General features: G+C 41.2%; 1 protein-coding gene and 1 long non-coding RNA gene across 9 annotated transcripts in view; one reads left to right on the top strand and one right to left on the bottom strand.

Annotated features, from left to right (window-relative positions):
• Positions 1-19,510, bottom strand: part of LOC134344079 (TBC1 domain family member 1-like) — a 252,006-nt gene that overhangs the window by 155,708 nt on the left and 76,788 nt on the right. Inside the window, exon 1 of one of the 7 annotated variants that reach the window (XM_063043307.1) lies at positions 3,132-3,452. The exons of the other annotated variants lie outside the window; for them this stretch is intronic. Within the exon in view, the coding sequence (XP_062899377.1) occupies positions 3,132-3,161 (30 nt within the window). The 5' untranslated portion in view covers positions 3,162-3,452. Of the gene's footprint in view, positions 1-3,131; positions 3,453-19,510 lie in introns of those variants that run through there. 7 annotated transcript variants of the gene reach the window in all.
• Positions 23-6,092, top strand: LOC134344081 (uncharacterized). 2 transcript variants are annotated; one of them, XR_010017359.1, is made up of 3 exons: positions 23-117; positions 1,885-2,097; positions 5,664-6,092. It is a non-coding gene; the product is annotated as an uncharacterized LOC134344081 (long non-coding RNA). The 2 variants fall into 2 exon arrangements; XR_010017358.1 differs by having other exon boundaries at positions 26-121.

Raw genomic sequence — 19,510 nt, forward strand, 5'->3', positions numbered from 1 at the left:
AGTTCAGGGCAGAGTTTGAAGTGCAATTCTGTCCGTAAGAAGACTCTGTACTGCGTGGAATGTGTGGGTTTTCCCTGGGTGCTCCCGTTTCTTCCAGAATTCCAAAGATGTTAGCAGGTAGGTAAGTGATCATCATAAATTGTCCCATGATTAGGTTAACCTTAATTGGGGTTGTCGGGGGTTGCCAGGGCGGTGTGGCTCGAAGGGCCATAAAGCCCTACTCCACGCTGTATCGCTAAATAAATAAATAACCACAATTGCACTGCAGTTACTCTCCAGGTAATCCTGACATCATGAATACCTCCACCGAGAACAGGAGTAACAGTCCTGTAAATATCAGCTCCTGCAGTCTCCCCCCCAGGTATCACTGTTCCTTCATTATCACTGGGTCTAAGTCCTGGAACTCCCTAGCCAACAGAGTATGGGAGTACCTTCCCCAGAAAGATAGATCATTTTCACCTTCTCAGGGGCAATTTGCGATGTTTAACGAACGCCAATACGAAAAATGCAGTAACAAAAAAAAGCAGTCAGGATAACACTATATCTGGCCAGTAAATATCACAAAGTGATTTTTAATTTGTGCTGAAGCAACTATATCTCTGCACACACTTGTCTGATTTAAATTTTGAATGCAATCCAGCACAGCTACATGCAATATCATGAACACCTGGATTAGAACATGCTTTCTAGTCAAACCAATTTTTGTGTAATTGCATTCGCCAATGAATCTCAGAATCACCTAGAAATCCATCTAAATCCCATTTAAGCATTCCAATGATAATCCACTAAACTCATTCGGGATACTGTGCATTGTTTCCCTTTTGAGGACCATTTTGCCCACCCCACGTACTCCACTCTAGTCATCATTTAAGTCAGGGATGGGCAAACTATGGCGCATTGCACCCCAGTGATAATAATAAAAAAGTAAGCCTAGTCATGCAAAAAGTATTAACCAAAAACCTATTTGTAGAAAAAAAATCTGTAACAAGAATTCAAGTAGCTTAGAGCTAGAAATGGGTTTTACTGAGAATAAATCTAAAACTTAGCAATTATTTTTAGCTATTTTATTATTTCGTGCACCTCTTTTGGCGAATGTTATCTTCTTTCACATTAATCTGTCTTCAATTTTAAAAAATGTTCAATGAGTCATACTAGGAAAGAAGGACTTTTGTTCTGCAGTCGTTCCATAACTGTTCAATACATGTTTGATACTTGTTTGATCCTGAGGCGCCAGGCGTCTGCACCGGTGGTGCGTCGCTGGTTTTTGCCAGTCAGTTTACAATTGACATTCGTGCACTACGGAGTTGTGCTTTGTTTGTCCTTTGCGAACATTTGCAGTTTTGTACTTTTTCAAAAATTAAGCCTTGTTTTTACATTCAGTTACCCATCACAGTGCAAAAGCAAAGCAGAAAGTGATAGTAAGCGTGAATTCAATGAACAGTGGGAAAATGAGTTCTTATTTATAGTGGGTCCGTCAGGAAAACCGTTGTGCATCGTTTGTGAAAACACTTTCTCACATAATAGAAGACGTAATCTTAATAGACACTATAAAACACAACATCAGACTGAAATAGAAGGAAAACTGAAGCTAGTGCTTGGGTCTGAGTTACGGAAAGAATATGTGATTAAGAAAAAGGAAGAAAGAGTCATTTGAAAGTCGTTTTCATGATTTTGCTAAAGGAGAAGACTGCATACTTGCATTTATAAACCCATTTTCACTTAGTGAACAAAAAATCATGAAGATGCCTAGTAACATATAAATGGAACTTATTGACTTGAAAACAAATTCATTATTGAGCATCAAATTTGATTAGCTTCCCTCAGTCCCAAATACTTCTGACATGATTAATTTCTGGCGATCATTACCCTGTGAACATTTTCCAGAACTAAGAAAATTTGCCTAGAGTTATATCTGTCATTTCGGAACGACGTACGGATATGAACAAGCATTTTCAGCTATGAAATTGATTAAAAGCAAAACGAGGTCGCGACTGACTAATTCAAATTTGAAGAATTCTCTGCTGCTCTCAGTAACTAATTTAACTCCAAACATTAAAAGCTTGGCGAAATCAAAACAGACTCAAAAGTCTCATTAAGGTAAGCAACGTTTATCTTGTTTTTATATTAAATCAATATATAATGTAAAAATGCTAAATATGTCTATATTAACATATTTTTACAAGAATTGAATGGGGGTGCAAGGGTTGTATGGCACATCTGAACTCATGCGTGAAAAAATTGATGCATGGAATGTAAAAGGTTGGCCACCCCGACTTAAGTAATCCTTTTCCGATTTCATAACTTTCCTCTCTAACCTTGACACCACCATCCTCAGTCCCTCCTCTCCCTGCCAAGATGTTCTGCGCTCCACTGAACAACCTCAGCATAGCTTTACTCACTTAGGGAGCTCTCCTGGTGGTATAACAAGATTTCATGAATTGGACACTGAAAAACTTCACCTCTTTTGCAAGCATTTTGGGGCACATAGATTAAAGCCTTGCATCTCAGGTGTTTAACTTTATTCAGGTCTACGTTGCTGATGACATCTTTCCTGGTCACCAATATAGACAATTCATGCATGCCCTGAAGGTTATACACCAAACCAGCAGCTGACTGAACCCAGGGCAGTGCAGTAAATACTCAAAGAAGCCTTGAATGAGGTTCTTAACCAAAGTCATATTCAATTTCAAAGGCATAACCTGAAAAGCCAATATAAAGGTAATTTATCAAGTCAAAATAAATGAAATCTTATCTTAACTTCAAACCCAGCTTAAGCATTCTGGTCATACACAAAAAAAAAGTTAGAAACTAACCTCATAGACGAAAAAAAGTTAGAAACTAACACATGCAAAGCTAATTAGATCTAAATACTGCTAAGTTCCTATCATCCTTTGTCACAGGCTTATACATCGTACAACTCTTACTGTATCTCTTGAGATTCAAATTCAGACAATTCTAAGTCAAGGCAAACTCTGGGGAAAAGTGCAGGCCTCAGAAAACAAAATGTATAAATAGAAACAGTCTTTAAAAAGGTTAAGAAGCTGAAATACACATCAGCCCAGTGTAGTCATTGCAAGTTAAACAATGAACGAGTTTGCCTCACTACAAAGCTTTATATGGTTATTTCTTACCTTAGCCACCCAGCTGAACAATGGTGACATTCCACAAGTTTAGAGCTACCCGACTCATAAAGTGAAGCAGCATAGATCGTTAGTTATATTGGACGGAGCAGACGTGAGAAGCTGGCTTTCCTCTCAAACTTAAATCAAACACAAAATGCTGCAACTCAAGGAGCAGTTTGTACAGATCCCAGCTTTCCTCAAGCATGAGGTCATCATCCCATTTCCCCACCCGTGCCTTTCACAATCAGTTTCAGCAGCCTTTGAAACTGTACTCTGTAAAGAGACTGTGTTTAGGCTGTTAGAGAATACTCCCGCCCACATCGAACAGAGAAGCACTCTGCTTATTAGTCAGGAAGCCTGAGAAATGTGGAACGTCTTACTTGGCAGTCTTTTGTAAATATACAACAGTAGGTGCAATTCAGAGGTCTGCTAGTGGATCATGCTGCACTTTTAGATTGTGTTGCTAGTCATACATCTGATAAATCAATATCCAAAATATCTGCAGGTCCCAAGAAAGAGTAATTAAATCTTCAGATCTGCCACAGAAAAACCTTTATAGTGACAAAATGTGCTAGAGAAACACAAAGTATGACAATGGAATTTGAGGAAGCCCTGCACCCACATTAAAGTAAAAATACTGACAATACACATCTTTTCGGAGTTCAAGTTTATTACCTCAGAGTACACTTTGTATCTCAGACTCAAAAGTACTAGAATTTAAGGACATAAAAGATCTTGATCTATATGGTAAAGAAACATTGAAAAGTAGACATAGGTCATTTGGTCTTTCGAGTCTGTTCTACCATTCCATACAATCATGCTGATTCTTCATCTCAATGCCAAATACCTACACCCTTCCCAAACTGGTTGGCACCGGTTTCTAGAAATCTACGCATTTCTTAATTATAATCAGCAACTTTGCCTCCACTCCCTTTTATAATGAAGAATTCCACAGATTCATTAGCTCCCATGTCAAGAAATTTCTATCACCCAAGCTCTAAGTGCCTTACCCATCACTCAAAGTTTGTGACTCCTAAACATAGACCAGGACCAACCAACCAGGGAGGAACATTCTCCTTATGTGCAACCTGTTGAGCCCTGGCAGGACTTTGTATGTTTCGATGAGACAGAACATAGAACAGTTCAGCACAGTATATGGGCCCATCATTCTACAATGTTGTGCAAATCTGAATAATCCTACTCCATCATCAATCTAGCCCTTCTCTTCAACTCAGCCCAAAACCCACTGTTGTTCTGACATCCATGTGCTTATCGAATAGTCTCTTAAATGCCCCTGGTGAATCAATCTCTACCAACACCCCTAGCAGTACATTCCAAGGCCTACTACTCTCTACGCAGAAAAACCTACCTGACATCTCCCCTAAATATTTGCTCTCCTCAAATGGATATCATCTGGTATTCACCATTGCCCTTTTGGAAAAAAAAAGATGCTGGATGTCCACACTAGCTATGCCTCTCATAATCTTATATACTCCTATCAAGCTGCCTCTCAAACTTTTTCACTCCAAAGAGAAAAGTCCCAGGTCACAAAACCTTTCCTCATAAAATGTTTTTCTAGTCCAGTCAGCATTCTGGTAAATCTCCTCTTTACCCACTTTAAAGTTTCTACATCCTTCCTGTAATGAGGTGATCAGAACTGAATACAACACTCCAAGTGTGATTTTATAGAGCTGCAAGTTGAGGCGCTTGACCTTAACCTCCTTACTAATGAAGGCCAGCTCACCATCCACATTCTTAGTCATCCTATCAACTTGTGAGGGATCAATGGACTCTGACATCAACAATCGTCTGTTCCTCCTGACTGCCAAAAATCTTGCCATTAACCTTCCTCCCCTTGAACTCCAGTGCATACAAAGTCAACCCAATTTCTCCTTATATTACAGTCCAGACTTTCCACTATGACAAGATATGCCTTTCTTAACGTAGGAGTCCACATTGTACCCTATACTTCAGATGTGACCTCAACAAGGCCTTGTGTAATGGTAGTATAACTTTCTTACAAAACCTCTTGCATTGCAGTCCAACATTTTTCAGTCATTACCTTAATGAGGAAGAAGATACTCAGGACTCAAGTCTCTGGACTCCTATCACAAGGTTCAGGATCCTTCAACCACCAGGCTATTGAACCACCAGCGATAACTTCACTCAGCTTCACTTGTTCCATCATTTAACAGTTCCCACATCCTATGGACTCACTTTCAAGGACTTTTCATCTCAGCTTCTCGATATTTATTCCTTACTTATTATTATTTCTTTTTTTTAATTATTTTTATTATTATTTCTTTTCTTTTGTATTTGCACAGTTTGTTGTCTTTCGCACACTGGTTAAACGCCCTGTTGGCGCCGTCTTTCATTGATTCTATTATGGTTATTGGAATTGTTGAGTAAGCCTGAAAGAAAACGAATCTCAGGGTTGTATATGGTGACATACGTATATTTTGATAATAAATTTACTTTGAATAGGTAACAAATCAGTTATATTCCCTTTATCTTCTTCCATGCATTGCCTGCTATTGAAAGCTAATTTGTGTTGACGAAGGATCTCGGCCTGAAACGTCGACTGTACCTCTTCCTAGAGATGCTGCCTGGCCTGCTGCGTTCACCAGCAACTTTGATGTGTGTTGCTTGAATTTCCAGCATCTGCGGAATTCCTGTTGTTTGTGTTCTGTCTTTTTCAATCTTAATAAAGAGTTCTCAGATGTTAATGGTATTTTCTTTCCACAACGCTGTCTGATCTGGTGAGCATTTCCAGCTTTTTCTGGTTTCATTTTTTACATGTCCATGCCATGGAAAATGAGGGCCATTAAACAAGGTTGGGGTTAGTTATGAGGTCCACCACTGCATTTCCAAGTTTCAACAGTCACACCGAGAGATGGTCGCGTTCCTGCCAGGCACACCTAACACCAATTGTTTCAGCCAGAGAAAGCAGGATATCCCGGTGGCCACACATTTTAATTCCACGTCCCAATCCTATTCTGATATGTCTATCCATGGTCTCCTCTACTGTCAAGATGAAGCCACACTCAGGTTGGAGGAACAGCACCTTATATTCCGTCTGGGTAGCCTCCAACCTGATAGCATGAACCTTGACTTCTCTAACTTCCGTTAATGCCCCTCCTCCCCTTCATACCTCATCCCTTATTTATTTATTTATTCCCCCCCCCCCCCGCCTTTTTCTCTCTCTGTCCCTCTCACAATAACTCCTTGTCTGCTCTCCATCTTTCTCTGGTGCTCCCCTCCCTCCCCCTTTCTTTCTCCCTATGCCTCCCGTCCCATGATCCTCTCCCTTCTCCAGCCTTGTATCCCTTTTGCCAATCAATTTCCCAGCTCTTAGCTCTATCCCTACCCCTCCTGTCTTCTCCTATCATTTCGTATCTCCCCCTCCCCCTCTCAAATCTCTTACTATCTCTTCTTTCAGTTCGTCCTGATGAAGGGTCTCGGCCCGAAACGTCGACTGTACCTCTTCCTAGAGATGCTGCCTGGCCTGCTGCATTCCACCAGCATTTTGCGTGTGTTATTCATCTCTCTTCCAATTGAATTGGGTCCTGTTTCTTACATTTGTTTTATGTTTACCTGGTCCACTGAGATAACACTCTGTAATATCTTAAAAAAGTGAATTAAAAATATGTTGGGTTATTAATTTTTTGTAAGTAACATCCAATAAGCCTGGACAAACTGCTAATCTGGCATTTCAATGTGTGTCTAGGATAATTTAAGTTTTACACTGGTAAAGGATATATTGGGGTGGTCGAGTGGAAGGCTCATGTTGTTGTACGGAGGAGGACTTTTCAGAAATTGGGAAGGGTTCAGGATTCTAGTACCCAATACTAGGACAAGGTCTGTGATTCTTATTACTAGTCTGTGACTCACAGAAAAAATATGATTTTTGGTTAAATCCAGGATTAGTCTCGGTGGGTTAACCTCAGCTGTTCAGTCTAGCAACATTCACTTAAGAAAATTGATCAGTAACTTGTGATATCCAGGAAAGTACCTCTATCTCTTGCCGTGGGTAAGAGATGGGAATGCCCTAGAAATGATCACTTTTCTGGGGGGGAGGGGGGGTAGAATCAGAAGATACATTGTTTCATTGTCAACATATGTATTGCCTAATTATCAAGGCGATCAATCTGTTATAATTTAGTCAAAGAATGTTTTATTACATAGTATTCTGGGAACATTATATTCCCAGTATATTCAGTTCAGACTGAATCTGCTTCCATAGACATTGCAAGCCTGTGACCTTGATTATTACTACATATTTGTGCAATGAATTCTCTTCTTGCTCAGCAGAATGGCATCCCACTGGGGAATCAGAATCAGAGTTATCAAACAAATCAATTAAAGTGTATATATATATATATATATTAAATAGATTAGTATAGTACAAAAACAGAAATAATACATATTCTTTAAAAAGTGAGGTAGTGTTCTTGGGTTCAATGTCCTTTTAGGAATCATGTGGCAGAGTGGAAGAAGCTGTTCCTGAATCATTAAGCGTGAGCCTTCAGGTTTCTGTACCTCTTTGCTGACGGTAACAATAAGAGGGCATGCCCTGGGTGACAGGGGTCCGTAATAATGGATGTCGCATTTCTGAGGTACCACTCCTTGAAGACTGCAGTTAGGTGAAAGAGCAGTGGAGGCAAGATGATGCCTGCCCCTCACAGTTAAGGATCACTTGCTTCAGATCTGTGTGGTGTAACATGCTCATGCACCTTTCCTTTTAAGGTGGCTGGTCTTTGTACATTAACTACCACACGGATCAGGCAGAGTGAGTTCTTGGGCCAATGTCAAGAAGGTCCAAACCATTAAAGTAGGCTCCACTGCATGAACACAGTGCGCACACACACACATCAAGACACATATCGTACATTTGCACAAACTCAGTACATACAGCAATATTCTGACTCCACATAATCTTGCCAACATTTCCTCCATTTCTCTCTGTCACTGTCAATCTCCCTCGAGTCTCTCCCTCAATTTCCCTCCCTACCACCCCTTCCCTAACTGCCTCTTTCAGTCCACCATCTTTGTCAATGTCCTATCTTTTCAGTTACCTCCTTCGCCCTTCTTTTCCCTCTCACTGGATCTAACCAATCAATAGTTGATATTCCTGTTGTCTAGAGCTTGGTAGCTCTGGGATTGTATTAGAAGGAATGGAGTCTTTTGCATTGAGGTACCAGGATCAGTAACTTGGTAACCTAATTGTGATGGGAGGAGAATTTTTATTGACCCCAGTAGGCATAAGAACAGGAAGATAAGGAGCAGCTAGAAGCAAGAGATCCAATTTTCACAGGTGCATGATGGGTTTTGGAACAACACGAGCCATGGGAAGACCAGAGCTCGAGGGACTTACATCAGGGAAGTATCTAAGATATGAATTTTGATAATCCTTGACATTAAACAGATGCTTATGGGCAGAAAAGAAACCATGCAATGTAATAGAATTACAGGCTCTCTGTACTAGATTTCAAGATTTTATAATGTTGAATAAAATACAATATTGAATGATGTTCTGCCTTACGTAATGAGTAGGTAAATAGCCTTCCTTACTTTCCAAAATGTGAGTAAAGAGCAAAATTATAGGGTAAATATTTGTGATTGGAGTAAAGTAGATGTTTAGCAGCTCTGGGAACCTGAGAGGAATTCGATATTTCAGGATTGCAGCTGTGATGATTGCGATGGACTGCTGCAGTGACCGGGGGCCATGTATCTCTTCCTCATGAAGGGACTTGGTCTGAAACATCGACTGTTTATTTCCTCCATAAATGTTGCCTGACCTACCGAGCTCCTACAGTATTTGTATGTTTTGCTCAAGCTTTTCAGCATCTCCTGGCTAGCAGGCTACAAGGGTTCTCACTAAACAACAGAGCAGTCCTGGTCAGAAAAATGGGAAGTCAAGCTCTATTGATGCAGGTATTAATTGCCCCCATCCCAACCCACATAATTTTATACATTTCAATTCAAACACTGAGGTTTTCCCTCAGATCTAGTGTTTGATGATGCTATGACTACATTTTTGTTTGCAGCATTAATGTGGTATCCGTTGACACCATGCAGAATCTGATATCCATGAAGCAATTGTTAATTTACATTTTTGAAAATGTACTGTTCACTTGGCTTTGATGCAAGTTGTATCAAATGATATTTACTATATACGTACTTCATTAATAAATTTATTATGACTTGGAATTTGTATTTAAAGGGAATCTTTTTGTACTTATGTGTATTTTGTTGATTTCTCTTGTGGCAGGGATGAGATAAAGTTCTGATGGGAAGGAAGTGAGACAGGTGGTTAGACCAAAGCCATTTTCAGGTTTTCACAATGTAATTATTGGTTTAAGGAACAAAATAATTTGTCCCGATCAGCAAATAGTGTAAGAGGATTGAATTAAAGTCAGTATACGTAGAAGCTGAAAGCTTTGTCATGCGGTGAAAGAAGCACAGCCTGTTGTTTTCAAGATTGAAGATTGGTTAATGTCATTTCCAGTACACAAGTGTAAAGGAAAACAAAATAATTGTTACTCCAAATCTGAAACAGCACAAAAAAGCACAATAAAATAAAAAACACAATTTTAAAAAACAATAAATACATTGTTAGGGTGTATTCTGGAGTTATGGCATACAGCAACCAACCTCCAAATCAGAATAAGGATTGTAGATTACATTTCAAATGCAGCTTGGAACAGGAAACATCAAATTGACTTGAGATGTCTGCGTATGCATGAATGCAATCAACATCCAACTGCATGAAGATGACTCGGGCTACGTCCACACTACGCCGGATAATTTTGAAAACACTGGTTTCGAGTAAAAACGACAGGCGTCCACACGAAGCGTTTTTCAAAATATCTCTGTCCACATTAGACAGATATTTGGGCGAATTTCTTCCTACCGGGCATGCGCAGGACACACAGAAAACAAGCGAAGAGGAAACGGTCTACTTAGTGCGCGTTTGTCCAATTACAGAGTAGAAAAACTTAAAAAGGAATTGCTCTTGGCTCTCGCACAGGAGGACTTAAAACTTCAAAAAAATACTGGAGCATATGGAGGTAACCGACAGGGAGTTCACAGACAGTATCATCCGGCTGACGACAAACATTGAAAAACTGGCTAACTCTGTTGCATTAATAAAGCATCTTGTTAAATGTATAAAACATGTCTGCATCAGTGTTATCTTGTATTTCCATACAATGTTACATTAGGCTGTTACACACCTATTGTCAGAGAAGTACTTGCATAAATAGGTAAACCACCTTCATACAGGCAAGGACAGAAAATGACAAAGTGAGAATACTTACTTATTCAGTAAACTATGGATCAAAGTATTTGCTGAGTACATTTCTAACTCTTCTGGCTTCAGTCTCGTTGCCGTCTGTTCTGAAATTGTTAAGTTCTGCGAAGCACAGGATCAAATATCGCTGTAGTATCAATTGTTTGGCGACAATAAGGTAGTAATAATAATAAGAAGAATAAGAAGAAAACAATGAAATGCCGCGCTGTCGCCATCTGTTCCAGCACGTCATGACAGCAGTTTTGAAAAGCTCTGGTTACCCCATACACACTGCAGCGGATATTAGGCGTCTTCAGATTTATTCACTCTGGAGACAGTTTCTGAAAATCTCCGTTTTCGGGGGATGAAAACGCCTTTTTAGTGTGGACAGAGGGTCAAAACGAAGAGAAAAAGCTTCGTTTTCAAAATTATCTGGCGTAGTGTGGACGTAGCCTCAGAGAAAAGAGTAATTAGCACTTATTATGGGTGTGTTGGTGGGAAGATCGAGACATAATGAAAAATTGCATAAAACTCAAAGGAAGCATTACAAGGGCATTGTAACTATGGAAATTGTCCTGTTATCTTTGTTCTTTAACAGATAAAAATGTGTTGTAATGTTGGGTCAGAGAGTCTCTCTCGTACGATTCCAAAGGTTGCCAGCTTGTGTGTGTCACAAATAAGGACTTTTATGACTTGTATCTACCAGCTGCGTGTCTCTGCTGACTTTGTTCACAGTTACAACACATAAGATAGTTAAATACAGAGAAAAAAAGATTGCAGTAGATTTTTTGCAGTAAAAATAGTGATGCTAGATACAGGAGTGTGTATACACAAGGTGACTCTGATTGGAAATAATAATGCACTGCTGCTGGGGTGGGTTTGTAGGTGGTGTTGATCAGCCTTACTGTTTGGGGAAGGTTACAGTCTTTGAGCCTGGTGGTCCTGGCATGGATGTTACATACCCTCCTCTTTGACGGGAGTGGGACAACCAGTCCATGAGAAGGGTGGGTGGAATCCTTCATGATACTGATAACTTCTTTCCAGCATCTTTCTGTATATATGACTTTTATGCCAGGTAGGATGTGTGGAGCAGTTTTGACTACCATTGTAGAGCCTTCTTGTCTGATTTTCAAGAGAGTATTCATGTGATCACCATTTTATGAAATGGTTTTCTGAAGTAATGCCTTCTGGACTGAAGTGATCAAATGTGGATAAAACAAAGGCCTTATCTATATTCTGCTAAATCAGAGATCATTTATAAATAAGTTTCAGATGGTGGTGAATATTGGTAGTTTGGGTTGAGACATTTGATGGTGCACAGAATCATCTGTAGAGACTGCAACAAGAACTACATTTGTCAGACAGGATGTAAACTCTCAACTTACTTACGGGAACATAAACTGGCAGTACAGAGACATGATCCTCTGTCACTGATCTCAGTACATGAAGACCGAGAGGGACACCACTTTATCTGGGACACCGCGGAGGTCTGATGCAGGCAAACACGAAGCAGGCATGAGAACTTTAAAGAAGTGTGGTTCTCTTCTGATAACTTTGTAAACAAAGATACCGAAATAGACACTGTCTGAGAACCCCTAAGAACCAAAGGAATGCGAGCCAATAGAATTCAAAGGTCATCTAAAGGGCTAGCCAATCAGGACTGAGACAAGCGAACAGGGGCCTACGTAAACGTGAGCACTCACAGAGAGAAACTCCAACAACTGCACACTGATGATGTCACCTCAACTGGTGATAAAACATCCGCAAGCTAATTGCCAAGCTCGGCAAACACCGCAACATCAAACATCAAAGAAATAACCGATTATTTGTTTGATACCCTTTGATAACGTAAAAGAATCAACACAGGTTTATAAAAATAGCCCGAGTCCATGAATTGAAATAACCTGATTTGAGTGTCTGAATTGACTGGAAGTAACTGATTTGATATGGCCTGATTCAGGGGGAAAAATGCAAAGGAATGACATCAGAGGCATTTTCTCTTTGGGAGTAGAACAATGAGGCAATGCTGCCTGTAGACTTGGGTCAGAGCCAATGAAAAGTGATAAATCCTAACCACTGGAATTGAAGTATAAGGGTGCAGAACTAATAAGGGAAATAAACAATGAACACGAGGTTCTACAGACGCCGGAAATCCAGACCTACAGACAAAATACTGGAGGAACTCAGCAGGCCAGGCAGCATCCATAGAAATAAATAAACAGTCCTGTTTCAGTCCCAGGCCCTTCATCAGAAGTGGAAAGGAAGGGAGAAGATGGCAGATTAAAAAGGTGGGAGGTGGGGAAGGAGAGCAAGCTAGAAGTGATAGGTGAAGTCAGGTGGTGAAGGGGCGGGGGGAATGAAATAAGAAGCTGGGTGGTAATAGGTGGAAAAGGTAAAGGACTGGTGTAGAAGGAATCTGAAAGAAGAGAATGGACAATGGGAGAAAGGGAAAGAAATGGGTCACCAAGGAGAGATGACAGACAGAAGACTTAAGAGGAAAGAGTGGGGATCTGAAGAAGAGGGAAGGGGGAGGGAGAAAAATTATCAGAAGTTGGAGAAATCGATATTCATGGCACTCTGTTGGAGGCTACCCAGTCAGAATATGAGGTGTTGCTCCTCCATCCTGAGGGTGGCCTCATCATGGCAGAAAAGGAGGCCTTGAACCAACATGTCAGAACGGGGATAGGGACAGGAATTAAAATGGTTGGCCACTGGGAAATTCTGCTTTTTGCAGATCGAGCAGAGGCGTTTGACAAAATGGTACCCTGATTTACGTAGGGACTGACCAATGTAGAGGAGGCCAGAACACGAGCACCAGACACAGTAAACATCCCCCAACAGATTTACAGGTGACGTGCTGCCTCACCTGGAATGACAGTATGGAGCTCTGAATGGAGGTGAGTGAGGAGGTGAATGGGCAGGTGTAGCATTTCTGTCACTTGTGCCAAGAGGCAGATTAGTACAGAGGAACAAATGGACCAGGGAATCACTGAGGGACTCCGTCCTGATAAAGGATCTCGGTCTGCTGAGCTCCTCCAGCATCTTGTGTGTGTTTCTTTGGATTTCCAGCATCTGCAGATTTCCTCATGTTTGCTTCTACTTTAATTTGTCTTTTGGCTTAGAAATGCAGCAAAGTGACAGGCCCATCCAGCCCAATGAGTCTGCACTGCTCAATTACACCCATGTGATCAACCTACTAACCGGCACATCCTTGGAATGTGGGAGAAAACCAGAGCACCTGGAAGAGATCCACGAGGTCAAGGGGAGAATATATAAACTCCCAGCAAACAGCAGCAGGAATTGAACCTGAATTTGTAAAAATGTGCACAGATTTCGCACGTCACCAAAACCTTTGACAAACCTTTATAGATGCACAATGAAGATTATCCTAACGAGTTACGTCATTGTCTGGTAAGGAAACAGCAATGCCCAGGAAGGAACTAAAAGGCTACAGAAAGTGGTGGATGCAGCCAGTCCATCACAAGCAAAGGTCTTCCCACAACTGTGTGCATTTACATGGAGCATAGGTACAAGAAAGCAGAATCCATCATCAAAGACCTCCACCAAAAGTTGTTGCGTTTTCACTGCTACCATCTGGTAGGAGGTACAGAAGTATTAGGTCCCACACCACTAGCTTCAAGAACAGGTATCACCCTACAACCATCAGGCTCCTGAACCAGTGTGGATAACATCATTCATCAGTACTCTGGACTAATACCACAAACTACAGTCTCACTTTCAGGGAGTCTTTACGCCTCATATTGTCAGTATTATTTTCATTTGCACAATTTGTCTTCCTTTGCACATTGCTGTTTGGCAGTCTTTGTTTATATCTAGTTTCTCGTGAATTCCATTGTTTTTATCTTTTCCTGTAAATGCCTGTAAGAAAATGAATCTCAAGAGAGCATATGGCAACATATATGTATTTTATTATAAATTAATTTGGAACTTTGAGCTTCCTGAATTTTAAATTTCTTCAGCCAGCGATTTGAGAATCTGTGGAATTCTTGCATCATGTTCTAACAACTCTCCAGCTAAAATTGGAAATGAAAGACTGCAAAATGAATCTGTTTTCAATAAGGCTATGCCAACTGAGCTATTTTGATAAGTTTTCCTGATAAATATCTCAGTACAATCATTGAACTAAAAATAAATTTTTGGATGGTTGCTTCAAAATAGGGTGGGAAAAGGCAGGAACTTTCCATTGGATCTCGGTTAATGTTTGAGAAGCTTTTTCCACGAGCATTATTCTGACAAAGAAAATTGTTACTGTATTTCCACAATACATGGTAGAAACTTTTTTTTTCACTCAGAGACCAATCTTGAACCAGGTTTATAGATCATCACCAGCTTTATGGCAGGGTTATTATTAGCAAAAAGTACATTTTCAATCACAGCTACTTCCTAATTTTTAATTAATCCAACAAACATTTTGGCAAAAAAAAAATCCATTTTGCAGCCCATGGTCCTAAGAGTCATGAGTTAGAAATGTTCAACTGGGCACTACCCTAAGTAAGATAGAAGTTTCTGCTTCCTGTACACTGTAGACACACGGGACTGTCCTTCTTCCCCTCAAATATTTCTACCCATTACCTCAGCTGCATTAAGTAGCTGGCCTCCCTGTTAAAGGGGAAGAGTTCTGTATTTATACCCTTCAACTACAAAATGATCTCAACTGCAGTCTATTTGTCAGGAGCTTTACAATCCCTCACCCACCAATGAGTCACATTCTATTCTACAATACACGACAGAAGGTTTCAGAAAGAAAATTGGGGTGGAGAAGGAAATGCTCAGAACCATTATGTCACAAGATAAATGGCACCCGAATGGCTGTCTAAGCTCTGTCAAATGTGCAGAATGAATGCTGTGTGCAAGGAGGGAACCACCATAATAATCATGTAATTACATAATTAACATATGATAAAGGTGTACACCTACACTGAATGATTATCGTGGTCTAGGATAATTGCCTCTTTGCTGTTTCAATATTGCGACTCACTAGAAATAAGCAATATGCATGTCTCTATAGTGTCACTTATCTTTCAAGGATAAATCAAATTTATCCAGAGGACTATACTGAGAAAGATCAACAACCAAGGTAGGGGTATCCAAGTGAAAAGTGGAAGGAGTTGGAAAGGTTTTAGGGGAGATCTGGGATACAACAGTGGAATGCTAGATACACAGGAAATGGGAGTTAGTGGAATGCAGAGCTCTTAATGGACCACAGGGGTGTAGGAGGTTGAAATAAAGGATGAGGAAATTTTACCTCATGCAATTTTAGACTGGGAAGCAGAAAACACAGTGGTGACAGCTGGGAAAGAAATGACATGGAACTGTCTAAAAAGCAAGGTTTAGATGGACTAAAGTTTATGGTGAATGAAGACTGGGAGTTCAGTCAGATTACAGCTGAGTCTGGGAGTGATAAAGTTATGGTTGCAGGTTGGAGGAGCGGTTGGATTGAAGTAGAGATGTAAACGGAGTTCAGACTGGCTTTTGAATGAATCAGGTACAGAGTGGACAGTAACCCACAAGAGGATTGGAACCTCTGATGAAGAAGTGGGGCAGGATGGGAGGACAGCGGTTAGTGCAACGCTTTACAGTGCCAGCAATCAGTGCTCAATTCCCACTGCTGTTTGTAAGGAGATTGTACATTCTCCCCAGACCACGTGGGCCTCCTCTGGATGCCCTGGTTTCTTTCCTCGTTCCAAAGATGTACAGTTAGGCTTAGTGAGCTGTAGAGATGCCATTTTGAAGCTGGAAGCATGCCAACAAGTCGGGGCTGCCCGGCACAAAACGCCTGGACTGTGCTGGTCGTTGACACAAATGACATATTTCACTGTACGTTTTGATGTACACGTGACATATAGACAAGCAAGTCAATATCTTTAATCTGGAGGCTGTGGCAGGTGCAAGAAGCAGCAGTCTAATCTCCCAATGTTTAACTGTGGCTCATCTGGACCAGGCTGTTGAATAAGCGCCTTGATGAGAGTGGGCTGTATGGGGTCAGCAGTATGGGTGTGGGGAAGCAGAGGTAACCTGATCAAATCTGATTACCTTCAGAGATGCAACTGGAGAAGCCAACATGTAGTAAAGGAACAGAGGTAGCAGGAAGAAAAGGGAAGGGCAGTTCCAGTCAGATGCACAATGAACGAATTACTTTGGGCGAGGTTAGCATCGCCAATAATAATAATTTCTTTAAAAATTAAAGGATGGTGGTGTATTGAGAATGCCAAGAAAAGTGACCACAGTGAAACAATGCTCTTTGCACTGGATGGCTACCTTTGCTCAGTTCAGTGTTTTATTTTAAAAAGAGGGAGCACAAATGTGCTCAGAGAGATTCAGCTCTCGAGTTGTGAAGGAAACAGACATGGATATGAAAATGGGTTGCTGCAAACAAGGTATCAATCATAACCAGGGAGAAGAGACAATGAGATTTGCAGCAGTTTTGAAAACACAGCTGGGGCGGAAATAGAAGCAGAATTTAATGGAATGCCAAGTTGTACTGGTGGAATGAAAGAGGGAAGGTAGCCATTCAAAGCACACCAATAAAGACCTGTTATACTGACTGACCTATTCTCAGGCAGCAAAATTTTGAGCAAGAAGCCCCTTCTTCCTTCTTGTCAGATGCAAGAGTAGTTAAAGCAGTTTTCAGTTTTGTTATCCAGTGGGATGCCAGAAAAGAGGACACAGAGACAAGATTGTTTGCCGTGGTCCAGCCAGATGCATCATGGAATGGCTGAACCTGCTACACACCAGTTAATTTCAGCCCTACTCAACTTTCCACTTGATAACAAACACAGGCACATGTCATGGGTAAGTGAAAACCCCCACAAGAACAGTACTGTACAACAATATATAATTAACGTGCAATTAGGGGCACACACCCATATTCACCCACTATGCTCAGGAAGGGCACCCTCTCCCTCCTGCAGGCCTGTGCTTTACAGAAAGACAGCCACAGGAGCAAAGCCTTCTCGGTTCTCTCCATGGAGCTGGTTAACTGGATTAACAAAAATAACAGATGGCAATTGATGGCCAAAGCAATCCACTTAAGAGTCTAAATGAACTCCAGAGCAGTTAAAAAAATTCCCTGCCTCCATCTCTTTCTATGCAAACCAGGTTAATAAATTAAACAGACATGATTATCTCCCAAACCAATATAATTGGAAGTCTATGAATATGAAAGAAATGTAATCTCCTCATCCCCTGCCCCACACTCAGATAATAGGTGCCAATTGATCCTCCAAGCAATCTTTCATTCAAGTTATTGCACACAGCCTCTTCATTTTTTATTTTCTAAGACATGAAATTAAAGTGAACATGAAAGTTTGGCAGAAGTAAGAGGAGGCTTGTCCAAGGATACATCAAGATGCAGATCAGTTGGCAATGCGTGCAGGGAAATGGCAATGGAAGTTCAAGCTGGACAGTTGGGAGGTGTTGCAATTTGGGTGGGGGGGCTAGAACGCAAGACACAAGTATATTGTACATGGCAGGATACTTAGAAGCATTGACGTACAGAGGATTCTTGGGGTACAGGTGAACAGCTCCTCAAAAGCATAAAGTGATAAAGAGGCCGTATGGCATATATGCCTAAATCAGTCAGAGTTTTGAGTATAAAGGTTGTGAAGTCACATTACTGCAGTATAAAAGGCCACATCTGGAGCATTGTGCGTAATTCTACAAGCCACATGGCAGAAAAGATGAGAAAGATTCTGAGAAGGCACGGAAGATGTTCAGCAGGATGATCCTTGGATCAAAGTCTGAGCATCACACGCAAAATGCTAGAGAAACTCAACAAGTCAAGCAGCATCTATAGAGAGGAACAAACAGTTGATGTTTCAAGCCAAGGCCCTCCATCAGGACTGGAACAGAAGGGAGGGAGCAGGAGGCATAATAAGAAGGTGGGCTGGGGAAGGAGTACAAGCAGGCGTGAGATAAGTGAGACCAGGTGATGAGAAAGGTGTTGCACAAGCAAGAATGTAGGTGAGTGGAATGCCCTTCGCTAAAAATAGCTCAACAACCTGAAATAATGGTTCCCCCTTTGCATCTGTATCTAGTCCCCTTGCAAATAACTACTCTTGAACCATGTCTTCATCTTTTATGAAGCAAACATAACAAAGAAGCAAAGACTCATTGCCTGCCAAAGTTGACTCATCCAACTGCAGCGCAAATTCTGCTGTTCTAAGTATGTTGCACAATGTGTTTTCCAGGTTCTCTGACATTTAACCTTGTCAGCATTGGATGGAGCTGTCACTGAGTTCAAAGGTTTAGAAGTTCATTTTATTGTTAAAGTATGCATGTACAACTCTGATATTTGTCTTCTCTAGATGGCCATAAAATTCAGAAAGATCACGAGAGTTCACGCACACACACATCAACTCCATCCCCCACCCAGCACAAAAAAGAAACGAAACAAAACTCACAGACCCCAAAATGCCCCACCCCTCCACGCAGAAAAAAAAGTGACAATAGCATGAAATCGTCCACTCCTTCCCCCACAGTAAAAAAACAGCGACAATAACAATCCCATAAGACATTGGAGCAGAATTAGGCCACTCAGTCCATCGAGTCTCCCTCACTCACACGAAAAAAAGCAACAATCCCCAACCCCCCTCATTCGCAGAAAAAAGTGACAATTACAATCCCGGACCCTGTTACTCCCAGAAAAGAACAGTGACAGCAGCATCAAAACCCCTGTGCCCTCCTCTTACACACAAAAAAAATACATAAATCTCAGAATATCTGAAACATCTTTTCATTTGCATACGAGGAGAGCGGCCGTATGACATCTGTCCTTCCGTAGAGAGTGACCGAACTCGCTGAACCAGCTACTGACCGTCATCGCCCCAGTAGCCTCCATTGGGAGCCATAGGTGACTCCCTCCGCATTCACCCCGATGCTTCAATCTCCCTCTCTTCAAGATGGAGCATTGTTGACCCAGCGCCTTGTCTCTGGTCTTTTCCACGAGTCAGCTTGTGTTCTCGGTCCCTTTCGGCCCCTCGTCTCTGATCTACACGAGGCAGCTCTCTGGACACAGCAGAGGGCTGGATCACCTGACTGAGTTCCAAACTGTACGTCACAGGATCCAACAGTTTCC

The sequence above is a fragment of the Mobula hypostoma genome, chromosome 3 (assembly GCF_963921235.1).
Source record: "Mobula hypostoma chromosome 3, sMobHyp1.1, whole genome shotgun sequence".
Taxonomy (NCBI): domain Eukaryota; kingdom Metazoa; phylum Chordata; class Chondrichthyes; order Myliobatiformes; family Myliobatidae; genus Mobula; species Mobula hypostoma.